The sequence below is a fragment of the Chelonia mydas genome, chromosome 9, assembly GCF_015237465.2.
Source record: "Chelonia mydas isolate rCheMyd1 chromosome 9, rCheMyd1.pri.v2, whole genome shotgun sequence".
Taxonomy (NCBI): Eukaryota; Metazoa; Chordata; order Testudines; family Cheloniidae; genus Chelonia; species Chelonia mydas.
Genome location: NC_057855.1, coordinates 2,173,399 through 2,197,719, shown reverse-complemented (window position 1 = coordinate 2,197,719; position 24,321 = coordinate 2,173,399). Strand labels below are relative to the sequence as shown.

General features: G+C 50.0%; 1 protein-coding gene across 1 annotated transcript in view; it reads right to left on the bottom strand.

Annotated features, from left to right (window-relative positions):
- ATP13A4 (ATPase 13A4) overlaps positions 1–24,321 on the bottom strand; it is a 65,088-nt gene that overhangs the window by 12,128 nt on the left and 28,639 nt on the right. The window contains exons 12-23 of the mRNA XM_007069023.4: positions 22,306–22,494; positions 20,534–20,595; positions 19,626–19,776; positions 15,099–15,185; positions 12,465–12,618; positions 10,707–10,818; positions 6,549–6,673; positions 4,348–4,511; positions 3,031–3,153; positions 2,589–2,668; positions 1,256–1,298; positions 504–613 (exon numbers count right to left, since the gene is read on the bottom strand). Coding sequence (XP_007069085.2) covers positions 504–613; positions 1,256–1,298; positions 2,589–2,668; positions 3,031–3,153; positions 4,348–4,511; positions 6,549–6,673; positions 10,707–10,818; positions 12,465–12,618; positions 15,099–15,185; positions 19,626–19,776; positions 20,534–20,595; positions 22,306–22,494 — 1,400 coding nt within the window. The remainder of the gene's footprint in view (positions 1–503; positions 614–1,255; positions 1,299–2,588; positions 2,669–3,030; positions 3,154–4,347; positions 4,512–6,548; positions 6,674–10,706; positions 10,819–12,464; positions 12,619–15,098; positions 15,186–19,625; positions 19,777–20,533; positions 20,596–22,305; positions 22,495–24,321) is intronic.

Genomic DNA, 24,321 nt, shown 5'->3' with positions numbered 1-24,321 from the left:
GAGCAGGATCTAGTCCACAACTTCCATACCCTGGTTTTCCAATCAGTAAAATGGGGATAATGTTATTTCCCTTCCTTGCAGGGCATTGCAAGGGTTCATTATGAGCTTTGAGATCCTCAGGGGATGGCACCGCAAGGTGTTATTTTGTTAGCTGTTTGCACAGTGTGGCAGGGCCCTGTGATGGAGGACACTATAGCAGTGCCCAGATTTAGCACAACAGACACGTGTGTCTCTTTCTATAGCTCCTTCTTCTTCTTCCTCGTTCCCTGGCACTGAACCCATTCTTAGCCACATGCTCCACAGCTGTGGCAGGCCTCCCGCTTCGCGGCTGTGGGGAAATGAATAGTCCGTGTAGTGAAAGCTGTGCTCTTAGACAGGAGCAGTGTAAAGCGCATCCTCAGGGCCGTGGAGTTTGATGTATGTTCTGCTGTGAAAGCCCAGCTGTACCGTGGGACAGGAACCAATTTCTCTGCGATAGCAGTGTGCGAAGAGCCTGCGCTCACCTGATCAGCTCGGGCACACACTCTATGCTGGGGGTTCGGGACGTGAAAGGCGAAGCCACCGACGCCTCCTGCTCAGACAACGATATCCCAGCATGGGCCATTTTCAAAGCCTGAAATACACAGCGCTGGTCAGTACCCTCCTGCCGGCAATGCACACTGACTGGCCAGCCAGCCCGCCAATCAACGCCATCCGTGTACTCCACGGGGGCACCGGGAGCCAGCCAGTGTCACCCCAGAAGTGCCCAATACAGGCTGGTGATGGGGCATGGCCAGTCCCTCTGGGAGATGCTCTCACTCATCTCCTTAGTCCCCTCCTATGGCATGTCAGCTGTATCTTCCAGCTGCCTTCCCTGGCATACACCAGGACATAGAAGCGGGAACTAGAGGTGTGGGGGGTGCTGCAGCACCCCTGGGGTCCCAGTTGCTGTCCCCATGCACCCGGGGTCTCAGCTGATGTCCCGCATGCCCCGGGTTTCGGCTGCCAGCCCTGTGTGCCTGGAGTCCTGGCCTCAGCTCATTGGCTTTTAGGGGAGATGGGATTGGTCTCAAAGGCCCTAATTCTGCAACAAGCTCCACCTGTGGATGGCTCTGGTCCCTGGGTGGAACTCACTGAAGGATCATGGCCTAAGTCCGCTGTCCTTAATGCAGCTGCTCTGTGGAGAACTTGCTTCTCCAGGGCTACTAAATCTGGAGTATTTCCCTGGCACTGAAATGCGCTTCTCAAACAATGTTTAAGTTGGGTTTCCACTCACCCCACAGTCATTGGCTCCGTCTCCGCACATACCCACAAAGTAACTGCAAACCAAACCAAACAGCATTTCAGCACGGGCAAAAGGGAGCCCTGTAGCGAGTGGGGGGGTTAGTTTAATGTTTTGATGGAAAGGGCTGCAAGGACTTGCAGGGCTGGAACCCAGGTCTGCTGGCTCCTGGGTGGCTGTGATGTCTACACCACCTCCTGACAGTGTGGGAACATGCGGAATAGCAGCTGGTAAGCCCTATGGGTTCTACCACTGGATGCCCCACCCACAGAGATCCTTGCTGGTGGAGCCTGCCACATTCCCTGACTGTCCCAGGCACGCTATTTAAGGCCTAGGGAAAACTGCCGGGGGCTGCCTTGGCAACTAGGCAGAGCACTGGCTTGCTGCTGCGAACAGCCTGCGGTGCACTCCTGACACCTTGCCTAGCTCCTGGTCCTGGTCCCCTGCTCCATTCCTGACATCTCGCCCTTCCTAGCTTCCCCTAATCCCACTTTGGCTGGCTCCTTTGGCTAACCCAGTGTGGCTCCTCGACCTTCACACTGACCTCATCCTACACCGTGCCACCTGCATGGACTGCTGCTTCTGGCCTGGACCGTGTACCCTGAACTCAGACCATGTCCTCTCCAGCCTAGGCCCTGTCCTTGACCCGCCCACCTCCCATAACTGGGGTCCTGACAGGGGCTACATAGTGTAAGTTATTCTTTATATTTCATCGGTAAAGTCCCAGCTGGCAGGCTGGGTGACTGAAATACGTCATGCCCAGGACTCTGGATTTTGTGTGCTCCTGAACTGGACTCACCCCAGCTGTCTATACTGAAGATTTTCTGAAATTCTCCCAGTTCCTCTAGTGCTGGTGCAGACTGAGCCTAGCTGCTTGTTCCACTGTGTTCTCGAACCCCAAAATAGGTCTTGATGAGAGAGAGGTGAAAATGCCACCAGCATCAGCGGAGCTGCAACTCGGGGAGATTTCCCTAAATCTTGTGTGTAGGCGACAAGCTCCTCTTTTTCTTGCCAGTGAAGCAGCAGGACACATGTGAGATGGGTGAGACCACAGGAAAGTCTGAGTGCGGGACATGTTATGTTTTGGGCTGCCCAGCCTGCTAGCTGGGACTATAAGGCTATCACAGACCCCCTCAGTGGCTCTTCTTTAATGTGCTTAGGGGAAATATTTTCCAAGCTATATTTTCGTAGGAGACTCAGATTTGGGATTTCCCATCAGGCACACAGTTTCCAGTTCTAATTCCAAGCTGCTGGACAGGAGCTGATGATTCTCATTTGACTCCCCTCCAGCCTGTGAATTAATCCAGCACTTTGAAAAAAAACTTACTCCAACTTTTGAAACTCCTCCACCAGGCTGGATTTCTGACCTGGAGACATTCTAGCAAAAACTGTCCCATTGATCAGGAGCTGAAAGGAGAAAATGATTGAAAATCCTTCAGTGTGCTTTTTCAACTCCACTTGGCTAAGAAGTCCAGCAGTGATGAGTGTGAATAAGGAGCAGCATAAGTCCTAAAACTCACTTCACATGGGACTTCTGCAGGATCTGAAAACGGAATGGGCAATGAATGAACCTGCACTGTGCCTCCGCTAAAAAGAAATCAGGGAACAAAGGACTGGCAGGTTGTTTGAGTCACCGGCTTAATCCTAAATATGCAATGGTTCGACTTAACTAGACTGTTGTGAGCAAAACAAGTTGAGAGCACTTCTAAGAATGATCTCCCCAGAATTTACCTGGAGCAGGGCCACAGTGCAAATAGCCCACAACTTACCTTCGGAAGTAAATAGCTGAAATGCTGTGTAATGACCTGGTAGGATTTTCCACTCATGGCAAAATGGTAACTGCTACGTCCAACTTCAGAGCGGAATCTTCCCCCAACTTGAATGTAAGTCTCCTATAAATCAGGCCAGAGTTATTTCCATACGATGGACTTAAAAGATGACCTGGCTGCACTCAAACCCTGGTGCTCTATTGTGTAGAGAGGAAGGATGTCCAGTGGTTAGAACACTAGACTAGGAGGTGGGAGACCTTGGTTCAGATCCCTGCTCCTCTGTGACCTTGGGCCAGTCCTTTAGCCCCTCAGTTCCCCATCTGTATAATGGGGGGATAACAGTTCCTACCTGCCAGGGGTGGTGGGAAGATAAACACATGAAAGATTAGGAGGTGCTCAGATGCTAGGGGAATGGGACCAGGTAAGTAACGTAGATAGATATTGGCTCTTCTCAGGCCACAGCTCTTTGGCAGTAAACTGTAGAATTAATAATACCCGATGCGGGACCTAGGATGTTAACGATGCTGCTGAAACTGGATTACAGGCAAGTGGGACCCACTCAGAACTTTGGGGACCTCTCCAAGGACACCTGCAGTCATCTTCTCCCATCTGTCTATATCCAGTAACGAGCTCTGTCAAATAGGGATCCACTCCTCCAACTGTCAGTGACTCAGATTAATATTGATCTTTGGCAGGGAAAAAGACACCATCACGGGCACATGTCTCGGTGTCATTGTGTATGTGTTTTCTTACCATAATTACAACTTGTGTACGTAATTTTTTGAAACTGATTTAATCAATGTTTTACTTGCACATACAGGGATTTTCCTCTCTGCTCACCTCTGTTCCACCCCTTCTAGTCAGGTCAAGGCTGTTCCCTGCCGGGCATGCTCACAAAGTCTAAGGGCCAGCTGCACCACACAACATGCCGTATGAAGACACAGTCTTGAAACAGGTTTCAGCTACCATGCTGGGGTTACCAGTGGGACTGGGACAAACCTTTAACAGGCTCCTGGAAAGCCATTCTCAAGACTAGTCTAGAAGGGTTTGCAAAATCAGCGTTAACAAAGTCACATCCCAGTTCATTAAAATGGCAACACACTGAAATACGAGTAAAGCAATTTAATGATCACTTTCTCTTTAAACACTTTCCCAACACAGCATGTTCTGTAGCACAGATGGGGACTAACAGGCAGTCTCTGATGTCAGGGGTACCAGAGTAACCCCAGTGAGTTACACCAGCATCACTAAGAGGGCCTAGATGCCAGTGTACCATTTATTCTCCCATCACCTGAGACCTGCCCATTTAGCACTCACCAGGTTTCTGTAGCCATTCGGTTTGCTTTCTTCCAGTAGCTTCCAGGTGATGGATGCTGAGGGGGAACCTGATAGTTCGTTTGCTTCAATGAGAATCACTTGACTGGTCTGAGAAATCATGCCAGCATTTTTGGCCACAGTAACCGCTGTCTGTATGTTGTCACCTAGAAAAATCAAGTCGGGGGGGGAGGTGTCATCTGCAGGTTTGTCTAATGTGGATTTTAAACCTGGAGGCTGGAGGAAATGTAAAATTTTCCCTAAATTCCATGTGATCTCACAGACTCTCGGTACCAGAGAGATTTCAATGGTTGCATCTGCATGTTTTTATAATACCGTTGCCTTCCATTCACAATGTACCGTTCATCCTAAGGATACCACAGAGCTTTACAATCCCTTTGATATACACAGAGTTCACTTTACCCACTGTTGAAACGCTGGAGTGGAAAATGGCAGTTGTTTAACAGCACAGAAAAATGGTCCACAGCCATTTTGAATGTGAATGAATTTTTCCAGCTCAGGCCTGCCTTTAAAATTAACATTTTATCTGGTCTGGATTGAATCCAGCTGAGAAAATACTAATGGATTCCCTGTCAGAAGGGGACCTATGTACCGGTTCAGCCTGGAAGAAGGTAAAAGAATTAAATGCTGAATTGCTGCTGTAACAGTGACGGAAATTCCTCAGTTGTCCTGGCACAGCCTTTGGGTAGGCTGGGTACCAAAAAGGGGCAAAAACCAAGAAAGCACAAGCAATGTAACTGTACCATGAGAAAGTTCACTCAGTCCTTCTCCTGCCATCTAGGGTTGCCAACTTTCTAATCGCACAAAACTGAACACCCCTGCCCTGCCCCTTCCCCAAGGCCTGGACCCCTGCTTGTTCCACCCCCCCCCCGCCCCCCGTCGCTCGCTCTCCCCCATCCTCACTCACTTTCACAGAGCTGGGGCAGGGGGTTGTGGTGTGGGAGGGGGGTGAGGGCTCTGGCTGGGGGTGTGGGCTCTGGGGTGAGGCCAGGGATGAGGGATTTGGGGTACGGGAGAGGGTTCCAGGCTGGGGCAGGGGGGTGGGGTGCAGGGGTGTGACGCCTCTGGCTGGGGGTACAGGCTCTGGGGTGGGGCTGGGTTTTGGGTGCAGGAATGGTCTCCGGGCTGGGGTCTGAGGGGTTTGGCATGCGGGAGGGAGGTGAGGGCTTCGGCTGGGGGTGCAGGCTCTGGGGTGGGGCCGGGGATGAAGGGCTTGGGGTGACGGAGGGGGCTTAGGGCTGGGGCAAGGTGTTGGAGGGATTGCGGGGAGTGGGCTCCGGGCGGGAGTTTGGGTGTGGGAGGGGATTCTGGGCTGAGGCAAGGGGTTGGGATGCGGGGTGCGTGTGTGTGTGTGTGTGTGCAGGGTCCCAGTGGCACTTACCGTGGCTCCCAGGAAGTGGCCACCAGGTCCCTGCAGCCCCTAGGTACATGGGCGGCCAGTGAGGCTCCATGCGTTGCCCTTGGCCCCACAGGCGCTGCCCCCGCAGCTCCCATTGATCGCGGTTCCACCATGGGGCACAGGCAGCCTGCGGCACCTCCCTGACCACCCACTGGCCTAGGGGCTGCAGGGACCTGGCGGCCAATTCCGGGACCCACGTGGAGCGAGGGCAGGCAGGGAACCTGCCTTAGCCCCAGGCCCCTGCTGTGCCATTGACTTAACTTTTAATGGCCCGGTCGGCACTGCTGACCGGAGACACCAGGGTCCCTTTTCGACCTGGAGTTCCAGTCGAAAACTGGACGCCTGGCAACCCTCCTGCCATCCCCCCACAGCACCCCGCTCTCCCACTTTCATTGCAGGACAAGGGGGACATGGGGGAGGGGAGGCAGAGAAGGGAGTGGGACAGAGTCATTGGCACGTTACGCAGAACCAGAGATGACAGCAAGAGGCCTAATAGCCGGGGGCACGGAGAGAGATTCTGAGCCTAAGTCAGCCCAGCAGCTGGACTGTGGAGAAAGGGGGCCTGATGGAGGAGGAAGCCAGGGCTGCATTAGGAGTTTAAGGGGCTGGGATAATTGTCTGAAGGGGCTGGGATGATTTTCAGGGACACACACACGTGGTTCAAGCAGGAGCCGTGACTCTAACACGGCTGCTTCCTGGGATACAATTGACTGAAAGTCACTATTTCTTCTACTCAACGCCAGTGCCCAAGCAACAGCATAAAAGAATGTCCCTGTGTAGCTACCTGTGACCATAACGCTCCTGATGCGGGCAGCGCTGAGTTCTTCCAGCACAGGCTTGGTCTCTGCCTTCAGACGATTTTCCATTATCAGAAGGCCAAGGAACGTGAGGTCAGACTCCACCTCCTCCCTGAGAATGAAGAAGACAGAGACGTGTCTTACTAATCTTTCTGGAATCGCAGTCCTGTTTATGTCAAATCAGCCTATTAGCAACATGAGCCTATTCCAGTTCAAAATAGCTTTTTCAATTAACTAATTAGCTCTTCCAACACCCTCCTGAAGTATGTCTGTCAGTATTAGTAGATTTCAGAGTAGCAGCCGTGTTAGTCTGTATTTGCAAAAAGAAAAGGAGGACTTGTGCCACCTTAGAGACTAACCAATTTATTTGAGCATAAGCTTTCGTGAGCTACATGAAGTGAGCTGTAGCTCATGAAAGCTTATGCTCAAATAAATTTGTTAGTATTAGTAGAGAAGTTACCTACACCTGGAAGCTTTGCAGATCAGTGACACTAGCTGGCACTGGTTGTATTTTGAAAGGAGACTGCCCCTTTCTCTCCCAGTTTCTCTCTGTACTTTCCTTGGTCTTGTGGCACCTTAGAGACTAACAAATTTATTTGGGCATAAGCTTTCGTGAGCTAGAACCCACTTCATCGGATCCATGAAGTAAAAGATACAGGAGCAGGTATAAATACATGAAAGGATGTGGGTTGCTTTACCAAGTGTTAGGTCCAGTGGTGAGCTGGAGCCGGTTCGCACCGGTTTGCTAGAACTGGTTGTTAAATTTAGAAGCCCTTTTAGAACCGGTTGTTCCGCGAGGGACAACCCGTTCTAAAAGGGCTTCTAAATTTAACCGGCCAAAAGTGGCCTTAGGTGGCGACACCATGGGTGCTCCAGCCCGGAGGTGAGCTGAGGCGGGGGGCATGAGGAGGGCTGCCCGTGCTGCAGCAGGTAACCCGGGGGGCGGAGGGGGCGGAGGGGAACCGCTCCCCTCCCCAGCTCACCTCCGCCTCCCTGGGCCTGAGCAGGAAGCCGCCGCCTGCTTCTCAGCCTGCCCTGGCTTCCCACCGAACAGCTGATTCGCGGGGAGCCGGGGTGGGGGGCAGAGAAGCAGAGCGGGGCGGTGTGTTCAGCGGAGGAGGCTGAGCGGAGGTGAATTGGGGCCAGGCGCAGGGCGCGGAGCTGCCGATGGTTGCTCTGCACCCACCAAATTTTCCCTGTGGGTGCTCCAGCCCCGGAGCACCCAGGGACTCGGTGCCTAAGGCGTGACTTTTGATGTGATCAGTGGGTGAGTGGCCGCTCCCCCCTAGCTACGCTCCCCCGCCCCTAGGAGCCAGAGGGACCTGCCGGATGCTTCCTGAGAGCTGCCCCAGGTAAGCACTGCCGGGACTCCCCACCCCGTCTCCCGGCAGGTCCCTCTGGCTCTTAGGGGTGGGGTGGGCACCCACTACGGTGGCCCACGAGACCCTCCTCCCCGGTTCTGGGGGTAGTCAGGGGACAGGGGAGAGGGGTGGATGGGGCAGGGGTCCTGGGGGGGGGCGTCAAGAAACGCGGGGGGTTGGATGGGGCAGGAGTCCCGGGGGGGCGGGGGTGGGCAACGACCCCCTTGTGGGGTGAGGAGGGAACCGGTTGTTAAGATTTTGGCAGCTCATCACTGGTTAGGTCAATCTAACGAGATACATCAATTAACAGCAGGATACCAAGGGAGGAGAAATAACTTTTGAAATGGCCCATTACAGACAGTTGACAAGAAGGCGTGAGTAACAGTAGGAAGACATTAGTATTGGGGATATTAAGTTGAGGTTTTGTAATGACCTAACCACTCCCAGGCTTTATTCAGGCCTAATCTGATGGTGTCTAGTTTGCAAATTAATTCCAGTTCTGCAGCTTCACGCTGGAGTCTGTTTTTGAAGTTTTTTTGTTGAAGAATTGCCACTTTGAGGTCTGTTATTGAGTGACCAGAGAGATTGAAGTGTTCTCCTACTGGTTTTTGAATGTTATGATTCCTGAAGTCACATTTGTGTCCATTTATTCTTTTGCGCAGAGACTGTCCGGTTTGGCCAATGTACACGGCTGAGGGGCATTGCTGGCACATGATGGCATCTATCACATTGGTAGATGTGCAGGTGAACGAGCCCCGGATGGTGTGGCTGATGTGGTTGGGTCTTATGATGGTGTCCCTTGAATAGATATGTGGACAGAGTTGGCACTGGGGTTTGTAGCAGGGTTTGGTCCCTGGGTTGGTGTTTTTGTTGTGTGGTGTGTGGTTGCTGGTGAGTATTTGCTTCAGGTTGGGGGGCTGTCTGTAAGCAAGGACTGGCCTGTCTCCCAAGATCTGTGAGAGTGATGGGTCATCCTTCAGGATAGGTTGTAGATCCTTGATGATGCGCTGGGGAGGTTTTAGTTGGGAGCTGTAGGTGACGGCTAGTGGCGTTCTGTTACTTTCTTTGTTGGGCCTGTCTTGTAGTAGGTGACTTCTCGATACCCTTCTGGCTCTGTCAATCTGTTTCTTCACTTCAGCAGGTGGGTATTGCAGTTTTAAGAATGCTTGGTAGAGATCCTGTAGTGTTTGTCTCTGTCTGAGGGATCGGAGCAAATGCGGTTGTATCTTAGAGCTTGGCTGTAGACAATGGATCATGTGGCGTGGTCTGGATGAAAGCTTTTAATTGATGTATCTCATTAGACTGACCTAACACTTGGTAAAGCAACCCACATCCTTTCATGCATTTATACCTGCTCCTGTATCTTTTACTTCATACATCTGATGAAGTGAGTTCTAACCCACGAAAGCTTATGCCCAAATAAATTGGTTAGTCTCGAAAGTGCCACAAGGACTTCTTGGTTTTTTGCTGATACAGACTAACACGGCTACCACTGAAACCTGTTTCCTTGGTCTGTATATGAAGCACAGTGTATATCTAGCTTTGGAGGTTGTTACTGATTTCATTGTGGCCTTGGGGACCAAAATGGAGCTGCAGTTCCCTAGCTAGTTCTAGTCTACAAGGTAACTGTAACATTGGCATGGGGCGGGAAAAGGGGTCACATATGGTATCTCACAGAGACACCAGATTGTATTTACTGAGTTAATAAATAAAAGTATGTTTGTTTGGTAACTACCAGCTCTGCAAATCCAACTTCAGATCGGAAAGTCAGGCTGGCTTCTTTTTGGCTCTCGCATCATCGCTGGCAACAAAGATGCTGGAAGCTAAATTCCACCCTCCATTACACCTCTTCAGCCTCCATGGCTTTAAACTCTGCCCTGACTCACACATGTGCAACGCCCTTGGCTTGAATAGAGTTGTACAAGGACCAGTGAGAGCAGGGTTTGGCCCTGCCTTTGGAACTCAGTTAACAATCATGTTGCTGCAGCACGGAGCCAGAACAGAACCCAGCTCTCTTCCAGATGTGGGCTGGATCCGGGGGGTCGACTGGAGGGAAAGGACCAAAACTTGTTCTCGTCATTCTGGCATGTGGGGTCTGATTCTGCAAATGCTCACTGTGACCAGATCAGCTGAGTCGCAGGTGCCACTTTAAGGGTCACTTTTCAGAGCAGAATTGCACTTTGCAGCTTGACCCACAACTTCACAAGAAACGCTGCCAGCAATATCCATATGCCACCTATTATACTAGTAATATTGCCCATAGGACAAAACAGTATTGCGAAATATGTTGCACACCTATAAGTTTGGGTGTTAGGCTGGAGAGCTCAGGTAAATTCCTGCCACAGCCAGCAGAAAAGATTCCTGCGTCCCTAGACAGGTCCACGATCCTGATTTTAAATGGAGACTCTCGAAGCCTGCCTCCTGAACTCATTCATTGCCTACTCCTTCCACAGCAGCGCTGTCAGCTCAGCCTACAGGGTATGTGTCACTGGAGGGTTAGCCTGGGCTCCTGTGCATGGTTTTGCCCAACCCACCCCATCCACACACACTACCCTCAAGCACATGCTTATTGCACTTTTGACCTTAAGTGTATGGGTTGGGGGATGGGTTAAAGCCTGCTCTGTGCTTTAGTTTGGGCTGGAACCAGGCTACTTTGCACTGAGGATGCAGGCAAGGTCATGTGAGAGTGCAGATAGTCCTCCAAAGCCCTTCCCACAATCTCCCTTCCCCACTGCTAGACAGCTACAGAGCCCAGTAAGTCAGTGGCAGTCGTCTGTTTCTTACCTTGTTAAGCCAGCTGCCTGCCTCCCTCCCTGCAGAATTTTGTGCGCCAGTCCGATGACCCTGAAGCCCCGTGCTGCATAGAGCTGAAGCTCACTGGCAAAACCGGGTGGCACTGTGCAGGAGAAAACAGTGACAGTACCCTGAACAAACCGCCTGGAATTAAGCTCCACCTTCCTGAATGAGGGTAAATCCTTTTGGGGCACACTGCATTAGAATGCAGTTGTGTACCTGTTGTCGTGGCATTGTACATTCCTGCTGTAGCCGGGCTGTGTGTGTGCAAATGAATGTCCTCTCTCAGCTTTTGAAGCCACCCACCGGGGGAGAAGTACATAGACTAGTTCAAACTGGATTCTCCAGAGACCAACAAAGAAAGGACTTTGGGATAAAAGCAGGGTTGTGAACTGGGTTGTGAACTGACTCAGGGCTTTCTTCCTGATCCAGCAAACCGACTAGACCCTGGGGCCATGCAGGGCCCCAGTCCTTAGGGGAGGATTGGAAGGACTGGGCTTACTGCGGCCGCAGAAGACTGTGCTCTTGTTCTGAGCCAAAGCTCTGCCCTTGTAACCACGAAGAAGCCCCGAGGGTGAAGCGATGCCTCATAAACTTATTAGCATGTGCAGCTTCTCTCACTGTTTTTAATATGTTTTGTCTATGATGCTTTTCGCCTTAAGAATAAAAGCTGGCTGGCTTCGAAAGAGCTGTGTGGTAACGTATATCTGTGCCAATCCCTCTGTGATCCGCCTCTGAAGAGAAAGCAAGCAGATCTGTTTAGGCAGACTCTCTTTGCTGGGAAATACACAGTGCAGGCAGGGAACTGTACAGCTTTGATGTACCCTGGTCAGGAAGGAAAGAGACGCAGGTCTCCACCCAAGATCGGCAGTAGTTGTGGAGCTGGAAGCCTGAGGGAAATACAGGTGCAGTTGCCCTGAACAGTGACAAGAACAATGTGCTGTCAAGCCTAATCTGCCGTCTTTGGAGAGCTAAAGTGGTCTGGAAGCATGGGGCTGCCTTTGAACAGGAGAGAATTCCATGATCAGAGGGCCGGGGGCACCCCTCCTTCCCCAATTATTAATAAGCCTCGTGACTGATTCAGGACTAGCCTGATGAATTTGACTTGGCATAATAATAGTAACAAAACTTCCCTTTTCTATCACTGTCCATCCAAGCGTCTCAAATTGCTTTATCAATGTTAATAAACTCTCCTAGTGCCTTGCGCGGTAGGTGTGTTGTTCTAGCCATTTTACAGATGGGTAAACAAGGCTCAGAAAGTTTAAGTGACTTGACTAAGGACACAGAGCAAGCGAGTGGCTGCGGCTGGATTGGAACCCAGGAGTCTTGTCTTCTAGTCCCCTGCTCTAACCATTAGCTCACGCTGTGAATCATATTGGTCATTTTAGCCATTTTAGTCATTTAGCAAAAAAACCACAATACTACTGCTTGGCTACTGTAGGCCGGAAAATCAAGAGGGTTGTCTTTGAAATATCTGCTGTGGAGGATGCCACCAATTTGTACTCTCTGTTCATCTCTCAGCAGCGTCCTTTGGCTGAGCAGGGGTTGGTTAGATCCAATCAGATCCCACTCAGATCAGCCAGAACGAGTCACTGTCGAGTGACGGTAAAGCTCTAACTCCTGTCAGTCTGGATGTAAGAGTCTGGGCTCAGAAATCAAACCCAGATCTCTCCTGTCATAGTGCAGGCCCCGTACAGATTAAAAGCCACATCTCACATATGTCTGAGCATTTATAGAGATGTTACTTACTGGTTTCTGGTCTACAAAACTTGGCCACTGTCTCTGGAGCACCCTTCATGAAGACCTGCTGCTCCCCTCCGATCTCCTGAGCTATGACCGACATCCTCTGCAGGGCTGAGGAAAATGGAAACTGGTGTAAGATGGCAATTCCTTCCACTGGAACCTAGGAGAGAAGCGCAGGTACCACATGCTACAGCAGTGGATCCCAAACTCGCTCTGCCGCTTGTGCAGGGAAAGCCCCTGCCGGGCTGGGCCGGTTTGTTTACCTGCCGCGTCCGCAGGTTCGGCCGATCGCGGCTCCCAGTGGCTGCGGTTCCCCGCTCCAGGCCAATGGGAGCTGCTGGAAGCTGCGGCCAGCACGTCCCTCGGCCCGCGCCGCTTCCCGCAGCTCCCACTGGCCTGGAGCAGCGAACCGCGGCCACTGGGAGCCGCGATCGGCCGAACCTGCGGACGCGGCAGGTAAACAAACCGGCCCGGCCCGCCAGGGGCTTTCCCTGCGCAAGCGGCAGAATGAGTTTGGGAACCGCTGTGCTACAGGAAGGCTATAACCTCAAGTCAAGGGGGTTTGTGCTGCTCCCAGGGCCATCGCAGGGTGCTAGGGCCGAGCCACGTGCGAGCACAAACTGTGACGTCTGGGCTTTTGTGTAGTGTGGTTAGAGTCATAGAATTTAAGGCCAGAAGGGCCAACCAGACCATCTGGGCTGACTGGCTGTATCTCCCAGGCCTCCAACAGCTCCCAGCACCTGCACGATAAACCCACCAACCGGAATAAGCATCCCAGGCCACCGGAGAGCAGACTGATGTGCCACAGGGACCGAGCTTCACCAGTGCCCAAGCCCCTGCCATGGCAGGGAAAGGACGATGTGAGATGCACCCAAATGATCCTGGCAAGTGACCTGCACCCACACACTGCAGAGGAAGGAGAGGAACCTCCAAGGTCCCAGCCAGTCTGGCCTGGGGGACAATTCCTACCCAACCTCACTTATAGCGATGAGTTAGACCCTGTGCATGTGAGCGCCAACCAGCCAGCCAAGCACCTGAGTGAGAGAGAGAGAGAGAGAGAATGCTCGGTGCCCCCTCAGAGCCCGAGCCCTCCCCGGCCAATGTCCTGTCTCCAGCCCTGGCCGGCCCTGATGCTTCAGAGGAAGAAAATCAATCATTTGATCTGTCAGAGGGGTGATAACTCCCAGAGCAGAGGGGAATGATTCAGTGAGGAGTGTAGGGGTCAGGAGCATCACGCTGAAATTTTAGGCAGGAAACCTGTAAGCTGAATTTCAGGAAAACCTTCCTGGACAGTGAGATCCAGTTTTTATACTTCACTAAACACACAAGTCGCGGGATCTGTGTGACCAGTCACTTGTGAATTAACATAGAATTAATAGACTGGTCCATAGCCCCAGCTGATACATCTCTCTGATATAATAACAGAGGGCTCCTCTCCCCACTGGTGAGTAGCCCCTAGTAGAGCCATCGATTCCAAGGAGGTAAGGGTGTCACAACCCAGCCCTTAGGAAAGTGCTGGATTATTTTCAAACCGGCCTGAAGCAGTTATGGGACATTTGCCTTTCATTTATTTTCCCTGCCCAGCTCTCCTAGCAGGTGCATGGGCCAAGCCGGACCCTTGGTCCTGCCCCCTTTGGGGGTATCAAGCACCCCCAGGGGAGCAGGGACACAGCAGCCCCTGCATTCCCACAAGGATAGGGACCATGACTCTCCCTGGCCTTTATACAGGCCACACAAGGAGGGGAGGAGTATCCTAGTGCCCTTCCTCCCCTCAGTGCCCCCTGCCTAAGGGCCAGGCACACTCTGGCCGTGTAGAAACCTAGGGAACTTCAGCCTAGCCCCAGGGGTGATAAAGAAAAGAACCAGAAAACAACCCTATAATCATGTAAAGCTAGGCCTCTGTCTTTTTTCTATGCTTATCTGTCTTCTCTCTAAGGTTATGGGTAGAAGGAATGTGAACTGTGTGTAACCTGTACTCCCCGTTTTGGGGAAAGAATTCCTTATACAGATAATCCTCCATGTTTATACCTACCCCAGAACTTCAAACAGACTGGGTTAACCGGCTTGAACTGTAAGAGATATCACACTGTATGTTGAACCAGGCTATAAAAGCCCATCTCTGTTCTTTGTTCGGGGCTTCACCATTTTCCCCTGTAAAGGAATTGGTGAGCCCTTCAGCTGTCGTACTTGCTAGCATTAAAGTGCCTCACTTTATCAAAGATCCAAGACTCTGTGTTTTGTTTGGCTAATGCAGAAGTCCAGGGAAGGCTACCCTCCTAACCCTAGATGGGAGGGAAAACCTTTTTCCCTAACAGGGGTATGTTATCTCCACCTCAGAACCCAGGCTGAGTGATGGTCTTTGCTCAGGAAGGGACAGTGGTGAAGTGAATGGCAGCGCTGCGGAGATAACACCTCCCTGCTTTGTGCCCTGCAGTGCCCAATCCAGTGAGCACCACAATCACAGCCCGTTTTCTTTCTAGTGATTAGAGAGAAAGCTCTTTGCCGTCGATCCAAGCACAACGGTGGACTGGCGAAATGTAAAGGGGCAGGGTGACCGAGGACTTCTTGACAGAGCAGCTAATTATTGTTGTCTCGAATTTAACTTAATTATAGATGGTGTGTATGTGATTAAAAGCTTACATTGCCGGCTTTGGGTCCAGGTTTAATAACAACAGCGTGTGCGAATTCGCCATTCTTAACATGATCTTCACTGGAATCCTCGATCTCCTGTTTATTCAAAGACAAAGAGGACCTTTTAGCTCGTACACTTTAAGATAAATTCTACAATCTGCACTGAATGAAGGTCAATGGTGAATTAATAATCAAGTTCGCACCAGCAGGTTTCATCCAATACTTTCACAGTCTTTTACAGCAAACTTTTAGTGACCCTCACAACATCCCTTGTGAGGAAGGTAAATATTATTATACATGGTGTAGGTAGCCCGATACGTCCCGTGATCAGACCCTGCTTCCGGAGGGGCAGTGGAGAGAGAATACCGCACAGAGAGGGAAAAGGAAAGCACAGCACAGCTCAAGTGCTTGGAGGATGCTAGCTTCATCCCCTGGCCCCACCCCTTATGCCTGCACTATCTGTGCCAAGGACTGCTGCTCGAGAATGGGGCATTTTAGCCGCTCGTGATGCTGCGGCGTAATGCAGAGCAACTGAACTGCACTGGGGCTTACACCATTGTCATTCAAGGCGGACGGCAGTAACTTGGCCAAACTTTTACCCTTGGCTTGAAACCTCCCACGCCAGGTGTCTGCCACAGGCTGTGGTTTTCATGGGAAGATTCCGCCAAAATGATTCAGCAGGTTCTGGGGATGAGATCTGGGGGAAATGTTGTTTTGCTCATGTTAGCAAATTAGCTGTTAAGGATTTTTTTAGTAGCTCTAGTGCCCCCTGCATTGGAGCAGGGTCTTGACAGTTGGCAGGGGGTCGCCCAGGGTCAGGGTTGTGCCTGTTGCTGCTCCTCCCATGAAAATCTGCCCAAATCTGGCCAAGTTTTAAGCCTTTGGAAAGTTGCAGTTTGCACACGCTCAGTAGAGATTTATTCAAGTGGCTGCTAAACTCTCCAAAGATTCCATCTAGCCTCAGCGTCCTTTGGCCCTGCACATCTCCTGCGCCAGCCTGGAATGTGCCTGCACCATCCCCACAGAATGGCTGGGCATGCTGCGTGCTGACGCTGCAGGGGCTGAGCTGGACTTTCCTTGTGGCTCCAGGCACCAGGACTGAGAGAGCAAGGAGACTGTCTGCACTTGCTTTCAGGGCTCCCCGACTGGCTCTAGGGCAGCAAAGAGGAGGCGCAAGCCGCTGCACTTTGAGTGCCGAAGGGTGAGGAACTGGAAAGGGGGAGGGATGGGGAGAGGGTATTGCAGGAGCCAGAGGGTGGCGAGAAGCTGGGGGGCATAGCCAGAATGGGGAGGAAGCAGTGGAAGACAGGAGCAGAGGAGGTGGGCAACATTAACATTCTTTATTTAGGGTTTTTTTATGTCGTTATGTACAGTCTACAGATGGGAAAACTGAGGCATATAGTAAGTTGCCCAAGGCCACACAAGAGTTAATGACAGAACTGGAAACAGATCCCAGAAATCACGACTCCCAAGACCCTGCTCTGTTCACCAGGGAAGATCCCATCCCTACACTGTGTATCTTGGCAGTCCAAGTCCTTCTGGAGGTGACTGCTTACAAGTCAGGTTCTATTTCATTTGTTGGTTTGTGTTTTACTTAGTTGATGCTGCCCTTTAAAGAGCACACAGGCCATGGAAGTTAGTTAAGAACATAATAACGGCCAGGCTGGGTCAGAGCAAAGGTCCATCTAGCCCAGTATCCTGTCTCTGACAATGGCCAATGCCAGGTGCTTCAGAGGGAATGAACAGAACAGGGAATCACCAAGTGATCCATCCCCTGTCAGTCATTCCCAGCTTCTGGCAAACAGAGGCTCGGGACACCATCACTGATTATCTTGGCTTATAGCCATTGACGGACCTATCCTCCATGGATTTATCTAGTTCTTTTTTTAACCCAATTATACATTTGGCCTTTACAACATCCTCTGGCAAGGAGTTCCACAGGTTGACTGGGTGTTGTGTGAAGCAGCACTTTCTTCTGTTTGTTTTAAACCTGCTGCCTGTTAATTTCATTGGGTGACCCCTGGTTCTTGTGAGAAGGAGTAAATAACACTTCCTGATTCACTTTCTCCACACCAGTCATGATTTGATGGACTTCTGTCACATCCCTCCGAGTCGTCTCTTTTCTAAGATGAACACTCCCTGTCATTTTAATCTCTCCTCATACGGAAGCTGTTCCACACCCTTAATCGTTCTTGTTGCCCTTCTCTGCACCTTTTCCAGTTCTAATCTATCTTTTCTGAGATGGGGTGACCAGAACTGCACGCAGCGTTCAAGGTGTGGGCATATCATGGATTTGTAGAGTGGCATTATGGTATTTTTTGTCTTGTTCTCTATCCCTTTCCTAATGGTTCCTAACATTCTGTTCACTTTTTTGACTCCTGCTGCATGTTGAGTGGATGTTTTCAGAGAACTATCCCCAATGTCTCCAAGATCTCTTTCTTGAGTGGTAACAGCTAATTTAGACCCCATCATTTTGTATGTATAGCTGGGATTATATTTTCCAATATCCATTATTTTGCACTTATCCACATTGTATTTCATCTGCCAGTTAAAGTATTGTTGCTTCACTCTAGAGCTGCAGTTACTGCAACCAGCCATTAGATGCAAGTTAAATTTACCCCATCCCGTTTGCCTACGTCATCACGAAGCCAAATGTAAACTTCCAGGATGGGCTAAATATAAGGAAGACAGGAGTTGCTGCACTGGATCAGAACAGTGATCCATCGGGTTCAGAATCCTGTCCCTGACAGCAACCATGATCAGTAGCAGGCGTAAGAAAGCAGACTGGAAATCAGTAACAACATGCCCCAGGGGAAGTTTCTTCCTATCTCCCGTCATTAGTGACTGATTTAGGCTCTGAAACGTGAAGGTTTATATCCTTTGTAGAAATAAAGTAATCTCTCCTATCCAATATAAAGGTGGATGTTCTTTACCCATCTTTATCCTAACCCGTTTTAGGAAACCTGCTAAGTCTTGGCATCAGTGAAGTCCTGTGGCAATGAATTCCATTGGTTAATTATGGATTGTGTAAAAATGCATTTTCTTTTATCAGTTTCAGAATGTTGCCTTTCGATTTCATTGACTGTCCCATTGTTTTTGACTTATGGCAGAGGGTAAATAGGAACACTGATGTTTTAATGTCTCCAAGATTCAAATTTTTCTTCTCCTCCAGGCTTGTTTTAAAAATCCAGCATTCCATTCCCACAGTGTGTCTCAGAAATGAAACATAAGAGGCTAGTGCTGGTTTCATCATTACATTACTGACTGACAAGGAGGAAGAGTTAATTAAGCGGCTGAAATGGTTTTTGTCTAGCTATGACTTTCAGAGTTCCAGGAGCTCACTCCACCTTGTGATTTGCAGTATTGGTTAATGGTCCTATCCTTGAGTAAGACAGACATTCGTCTTTCAGTTTCCTGGCTCTTGAAATACGCTTTGTCGCAGAATTCAGCCTGCTTGAGCAAAATATATTGTAATACACTAGCCTTGTATGTTTGTGCTCCTACCCTCTACGGGCTAGAATTAAAACAACCTAGCTGTGTCTTTGCCTCTGACAACTGACGGATGTTCTACTTTAGCTTACTTCTAGCCCAGTCCAATAAGTACCAGCTCTTGGTCCATGCTGTGGAATAATCTTAGCTCCCTTGGCAGTCTGTGCATCCCAAAACAAAAACAACGAGGAGTCCTTGTGGCACCTTAGAGACTAACAAATTTATTTGGGCATAAGCTTTCGTGGGCTATAACCCACTTCATCAGATGCATGGAGTGGAAAATACAGAAGGGCAGGTATAAATACATAGCACATGAAAAGATGGGAGTTGCCTTACCGAGTGGGGGGTCAGTGCTATTGAGGCCAATTCAATTAGGGTGGATGTTGCCCATTTCCAACAATTGACAAGAAGGGGTGAATATCAACAGAGGGGAAATTACTTTTTGTAGTGTTAACGAGGCTAATTCAATCACGGTAGATGTGGCCCCTTCTCAACAGTTGACAAGAAGGTGTGAGTATCAACAGAGGGAAAATTATTTTTTGTAGTCACCCAGCTGGTAGCTACGAGCAACAGTAGCTAGGGTGACAGAAGCATTCTTCTGCTGACCTAGCTGCGGCTGCCCAGGGGTCTAGGTTGGCATAGCTACAGCATGCAGGAGTGTGGATTTTTCATACCCCTGCATGCCAAAGCTATGTTGACCTAAATTTTAAGTGTAGACCAGGCCTAAGGAACTAGTCTGGGAATACAGGTGGGGCTCGTGAACCTACCAACCCCATCTGATCTGCAGAAATGCCAGAGTAGAAAATCATAGACAGTGGAGTGGTGAGAAGCAGGGCTCTTTTCAGGGAGAGCTATCCCTGCCCTCCTTGTGGAAGAAAGGACTCAGGATGGGACTTTCTTTGCCCAATATCTACTCTTTGAGCAGAGGAGGACCCTTCCCTTTGGTTTCTGTTTGGGAGCAGACTACCTGCAACAGTGAGTAAGGAATGGCCCCCACCTTGTGCCAGTACAAAGATTTTCCCCAATCTTAGAAAGACAAAGCTTTACCCAATTGGTTGCCTCAAACATTTTCAGGTCCAGTGGATCTCCTTGTATCTTCCCATCCAGAACAATCAGTGAATGACAGCTCACCATGGTGCCGCACGTTGGTCCCCAGGGCAAGCTGTGACCAGAGGCGAAGCTGTGGACTTTCTGAAAGCTGGTTTATAAGAAAGCATAAAAGTAGCTGCGTTACATGGTTTAACTACAGCTCCTCTAATCGTAAAAACTACAAAACCACAGCACGAACAAAGGGCCGATTGAATCCCTGTCCTGTGATCAGGCCACATGAATTCTGCTCTTGGTAGAGTTGATTCTCTTTCATGTGTATCGCATGTGTCATTCTTTAACTCACTCTTCTGAGCAAGTCATCATACGTTCAAATCTCACAGTAAAGCAGACCTAGCCTCTGGCTCAGTGCCTACCTTGGTTTATTTGATCTTAAATAAAAAATAAATATTTTTTCATGAAATTGGCTCCGCAGATGGCAAATTGCTCAGTGGATGGCACTAGAAACGGGTGTACTCTATGTATCCCCTGAACACGCACAGCAAGACTGCTCCATTCTGCCTTGCCAATACGCCTCAGCCGTGAGAGAGGGGGAGAGGTTAGTACAGCCTCCCGGGCCCTTCAGTCTGCTGAAGCTGTCAACAGGGGTGAGAAATGGGGGTATTCTGTGACATGGGTCAGCAGGATCTGGCTGAGACAACCAGCTCATTTCACAAGACCACTGAACAGCCATTGAAAGTAGCAAATTTCAGTCACTACCTATTGTGGCCAAATTCGGACTGTTGAATGACCCCATTAGCAATCCCCTGGGCTCACCCTGCTGCTGTGAAATGAAGGAGAGCTACTGCGACCAAATCCAGGCACAATCCAACAAAACACAAGCTCCGTCTATTGTCAAAGACCATTACCTGTTTCCTTCAGAAGCGATCACCCCCCATAGGTCTAGTCCATCTTCTGTTAAGGTGCCAGTCTAGGTTAAAATGGACATTTGAATTAACTTCACTTTGTAAAGACATATGACCTCTACGAGGAGTAAAATCAGGATCTGTTTCAAAAGATCCCTGCATGGGAACACAGGAAATGTCATACCAGTTCAGAGTAATGGGGCACTGAGCCACTGCTAGCTGCTTCAGAGGAAAGCATAAAGCCCTTGATGCAGCACTGGGCACTAACACGCCTGGGTGTGGATGGCGGAGCTCAGTCACTGCGACTGCTCACATGTGTGTAAGAGTACAGGGTCAGTCTCTAGTTCTGTATCATGCCATGGAAACGTCTAAATGACTGTAATGTTAGTAGACATTCTAGTGTGCGGATGTCTTGGACTAAGGCTGTGTCTACATTGCAATGGAGGGGCTGCTTGCAGCATGGGTAGGCATAGCCTTGCTGATTTTCAGCGAGCTAGCACAGCTCAAAATAGCGGCGAAGACCCCGCGGCATGGACTTTAGCATGGGGTCACAACGTGAGCACGTACAAGGGTCTCCGGGCAGCCTTGTATAGCCCATGCTGAAGCCCCTGCTGCTGCATCTTCACTGTTATTTTTAGCACGCTGGCTAGATTGAAGCTAGGGCACGTGTGTCTACGGTGCTGCAGATCACACCTTTGACTGCAATGCAGATGTAGCCTGAGAGTTTGAAGAGTCATTATGGGACTACAGCCACATAATGGAGTGGCCTCACTTCTTTAGAAGATCAGTGCCTAGGGAAGGCAGTGCACTCCTGGAGTGTTTGACCAGCCCCACATGTCAGTAATAGAGACTCAGCCTTTCGAAATGCACATCTCACAATGCACCATGAGCACGGAATTATACCGCACCAAGGGGCCATACCGTCTGGTTTTGCTTCCATATCATAAGAACATGAGAACGGCCAGGCTGGGTCAGACCAAAGGTCCATCTCGCCCAGTGTCCTGTCTGACGACAGCAGCCAGTGCCAGGTGCCCCAGAGAGAATGAACAGAACAGGGAATCATCCCCTGTCGCTCATTCCCAGCTTCTGGCAAACAGAGGCTTGGGACACCATCCCTGCCCACCCTGGCTACTAGCCATTGATGGACCTATTCTCCATGAATTTATCTAGTTCTTTCTTGAACCTTGTTATAGTTTTGGCCTTCACAACATCCTCTGGCAAAGAGTTCCACAGGTGGACTGTGCGGTGTGTGAAGAAATACTTCCTTTTGTTTGGTTTAAACCTGCTGCCTGTTCATTTCATTGGTTCGTGTGTTATGAGAAGGAGTAAATAACACTTCCTGATTCACTTTCTCCACACCAGTCATGATTTTAGATCACATGTATATACAAAACAGAGAAAGTGCAATACAAGAAATGATACAAACAATGGGGTTTGGTTATGGTTCCACTGAGGCCATGTACTGGAAGATTGAGTTGAAATGCTGTGGGAGAGGGTGCTCTGGCAGTAATTGTAGCCATCTCATTTCGCCTTGGTTTGAGTCTGAGCCCCTTTCAGACTAAATCTCTGGCAGGTCTCCCCCTCTCTAGGGAGACAGAATCTTATTTGGCACAGCAAATGGATAAATAAGATAAAATGGAAAATTTCTCCCACTAGCTGTCTGTCACAAGTGCAACATTTTCTCTTCCTGGTTTCTGCAGTCTCACTTTATCCTCTGGTTTGATTCCAAGTGCTCCCAGCTTTTAATAAAACAATAACGAGTCCATCACACTCACTTTGTCAAAGCAGATGAGGTTGAGCTGACCACACACATTGATCCTCTGAGGACTGATGCAGAAGATTCCCTTTTTCTTCAGCCTGCCCTGCGTATAAATGATCCCTGTCGTCAAAGCCGCAGGGAGAGCTGGAGGGACTGCAATAGTGATGACATCCAGTGCCTTTTTCACCACTTCTCCTGCCTCTTCCTGACACAAAACAAATGCTGTTGTCAGCAAGAGAACAAAAGCTTGCACTAAGGATTGCGGACACAGGACTAGAACTTCATCAGCAAGCAGGTAATAATACTAGGGTTGTGCCCAAAATCTTGACACACGTGCAAAAATCACTTCCCTGTTGCTGAAATGTAGCCACTTCTGGGGTGGAACATGGGAGCTGTTTACAAGATCCCAGCAACACCATACAACAATTTAGAGGGCAGGAAGTGAAAAATACTTGACCATATCCTGGGGTCCTATGTGGCCACCTAGTGCCATGCCCTTGGCAGCAAAACCTGTCTATTATGAAGATTACCCAGGTGGAAGGCGGGTTGTGCAGAGGTAGAGAGCCGATGTAGGTGCTGATATGCTACACTTCCTCCCCTGTTGTTGGCATAGCTGGGAAAGTATAGCTACAAAAATGGGGTCTGATTGGGATACTCCTATGTGATGCCAATCCTGGGCTACATTTCGGGCACCCTGGGGCCATTACAGGCTGGTCGAATTAGAGCAGACCTCAGGCTGCTGTAACACAGTGCAGGACAAAACAGCACCAGGAGTGGAGCAGTGCAAGGAATAGCTTTAAATCCCCGTTTCACTCCATGCCCTGTGTGTTCTGGCTAAAGCCAAGGGCTTTGCTGACTCTGACTCTGCAGAAGGACATTAGGAAAACAGAAGGCAGTCACCAGAAGGGCAGTTTACTGGGGCAACAGCCCTAATTACTGCAAAAATTGCCACAGCATCGTTAATGATCCTAGGCAGGCAGGTATTTGCTTTTTTGTCTTGTCCTAAAGATGAGTTCAACTGAGACTGTCTCTCAAATTGATCATAATGGTCATACTGGGTCAGACCAATGGTCCAGCCAGCCCAGTATCCCGTCCCGTGCAGTGGCCAGTGCCAGGGGCTTCAGAGGGAATGAACCGAACCGGGCAATTCTGAGTGACCCATCCCCTGCTGTCAGGTCCCAGCTTCTGGCAGCCGGAGGGTTAGGGACACCCAAAGCATGGCGTTGAGCCTCTGACCATCTTGGCTAAGAGCCATTGATGGACCTATCCTCCGTGAACTTATCTAGTTCTTTTTTGAACCCAGTTAGACTTTTGGCCTTCACAACATCCTCTGGCAAGGAGTTCCACAGGCTGACTGGGTGTTGTGTGAAGAAATGCTTCCTTTGGTTTGTTGTAAACCTGCTGCCTATTCATTTCATGGGTGACTCCTGGTGTTTGTGTTTTGTGAAGGGGTGACTAACACTTTTTCTCCACAGCAGCCATGATTTTACAGATCTCGATCATATCCCCCCTTCGTCGTCCTTTTTCTAGCTAGACAGTCCCAGTCTTTCTAATCTCTCCTCATACGGAAGCTGTTCCACACCCCTAATCATTTTTGTTGTCCTTCTCTGTATCTTTTCCAATTCCAGTGTATCTTTTTTGTAGACTCCTGTGCGGATACAAAACTGATATCTGCGGATGCAGATACCCACCGATATCAAGAGGATATCAGCGGAGCTGCAGAGCTCTACCAGGAACTGCAGTGGAGAAAGCAGCAGCCTGTCGGGCCGCTGCTCGCAGGAGCCAGTGCCCAGCCCGGGCAACTCCTCCAGCGTGGCTGTACGGCTCCCAGCCCTGCTCACTGGGGTAGGTGCCAGGCTCCCTGGCAGCTGTCCCTGGTTGCGCTAGAGTGGGCAAGCGGCTCACACGCTCCTGGACAGGAGATGCAGACCACTACCACACTTACAAAAGTGGCCTCTAATTTGGGCACCTCAATTTCTGAGGGACAGCTGGAGATACCTACGGTGTGAATGGCAGACGTGCTGAGCACCTG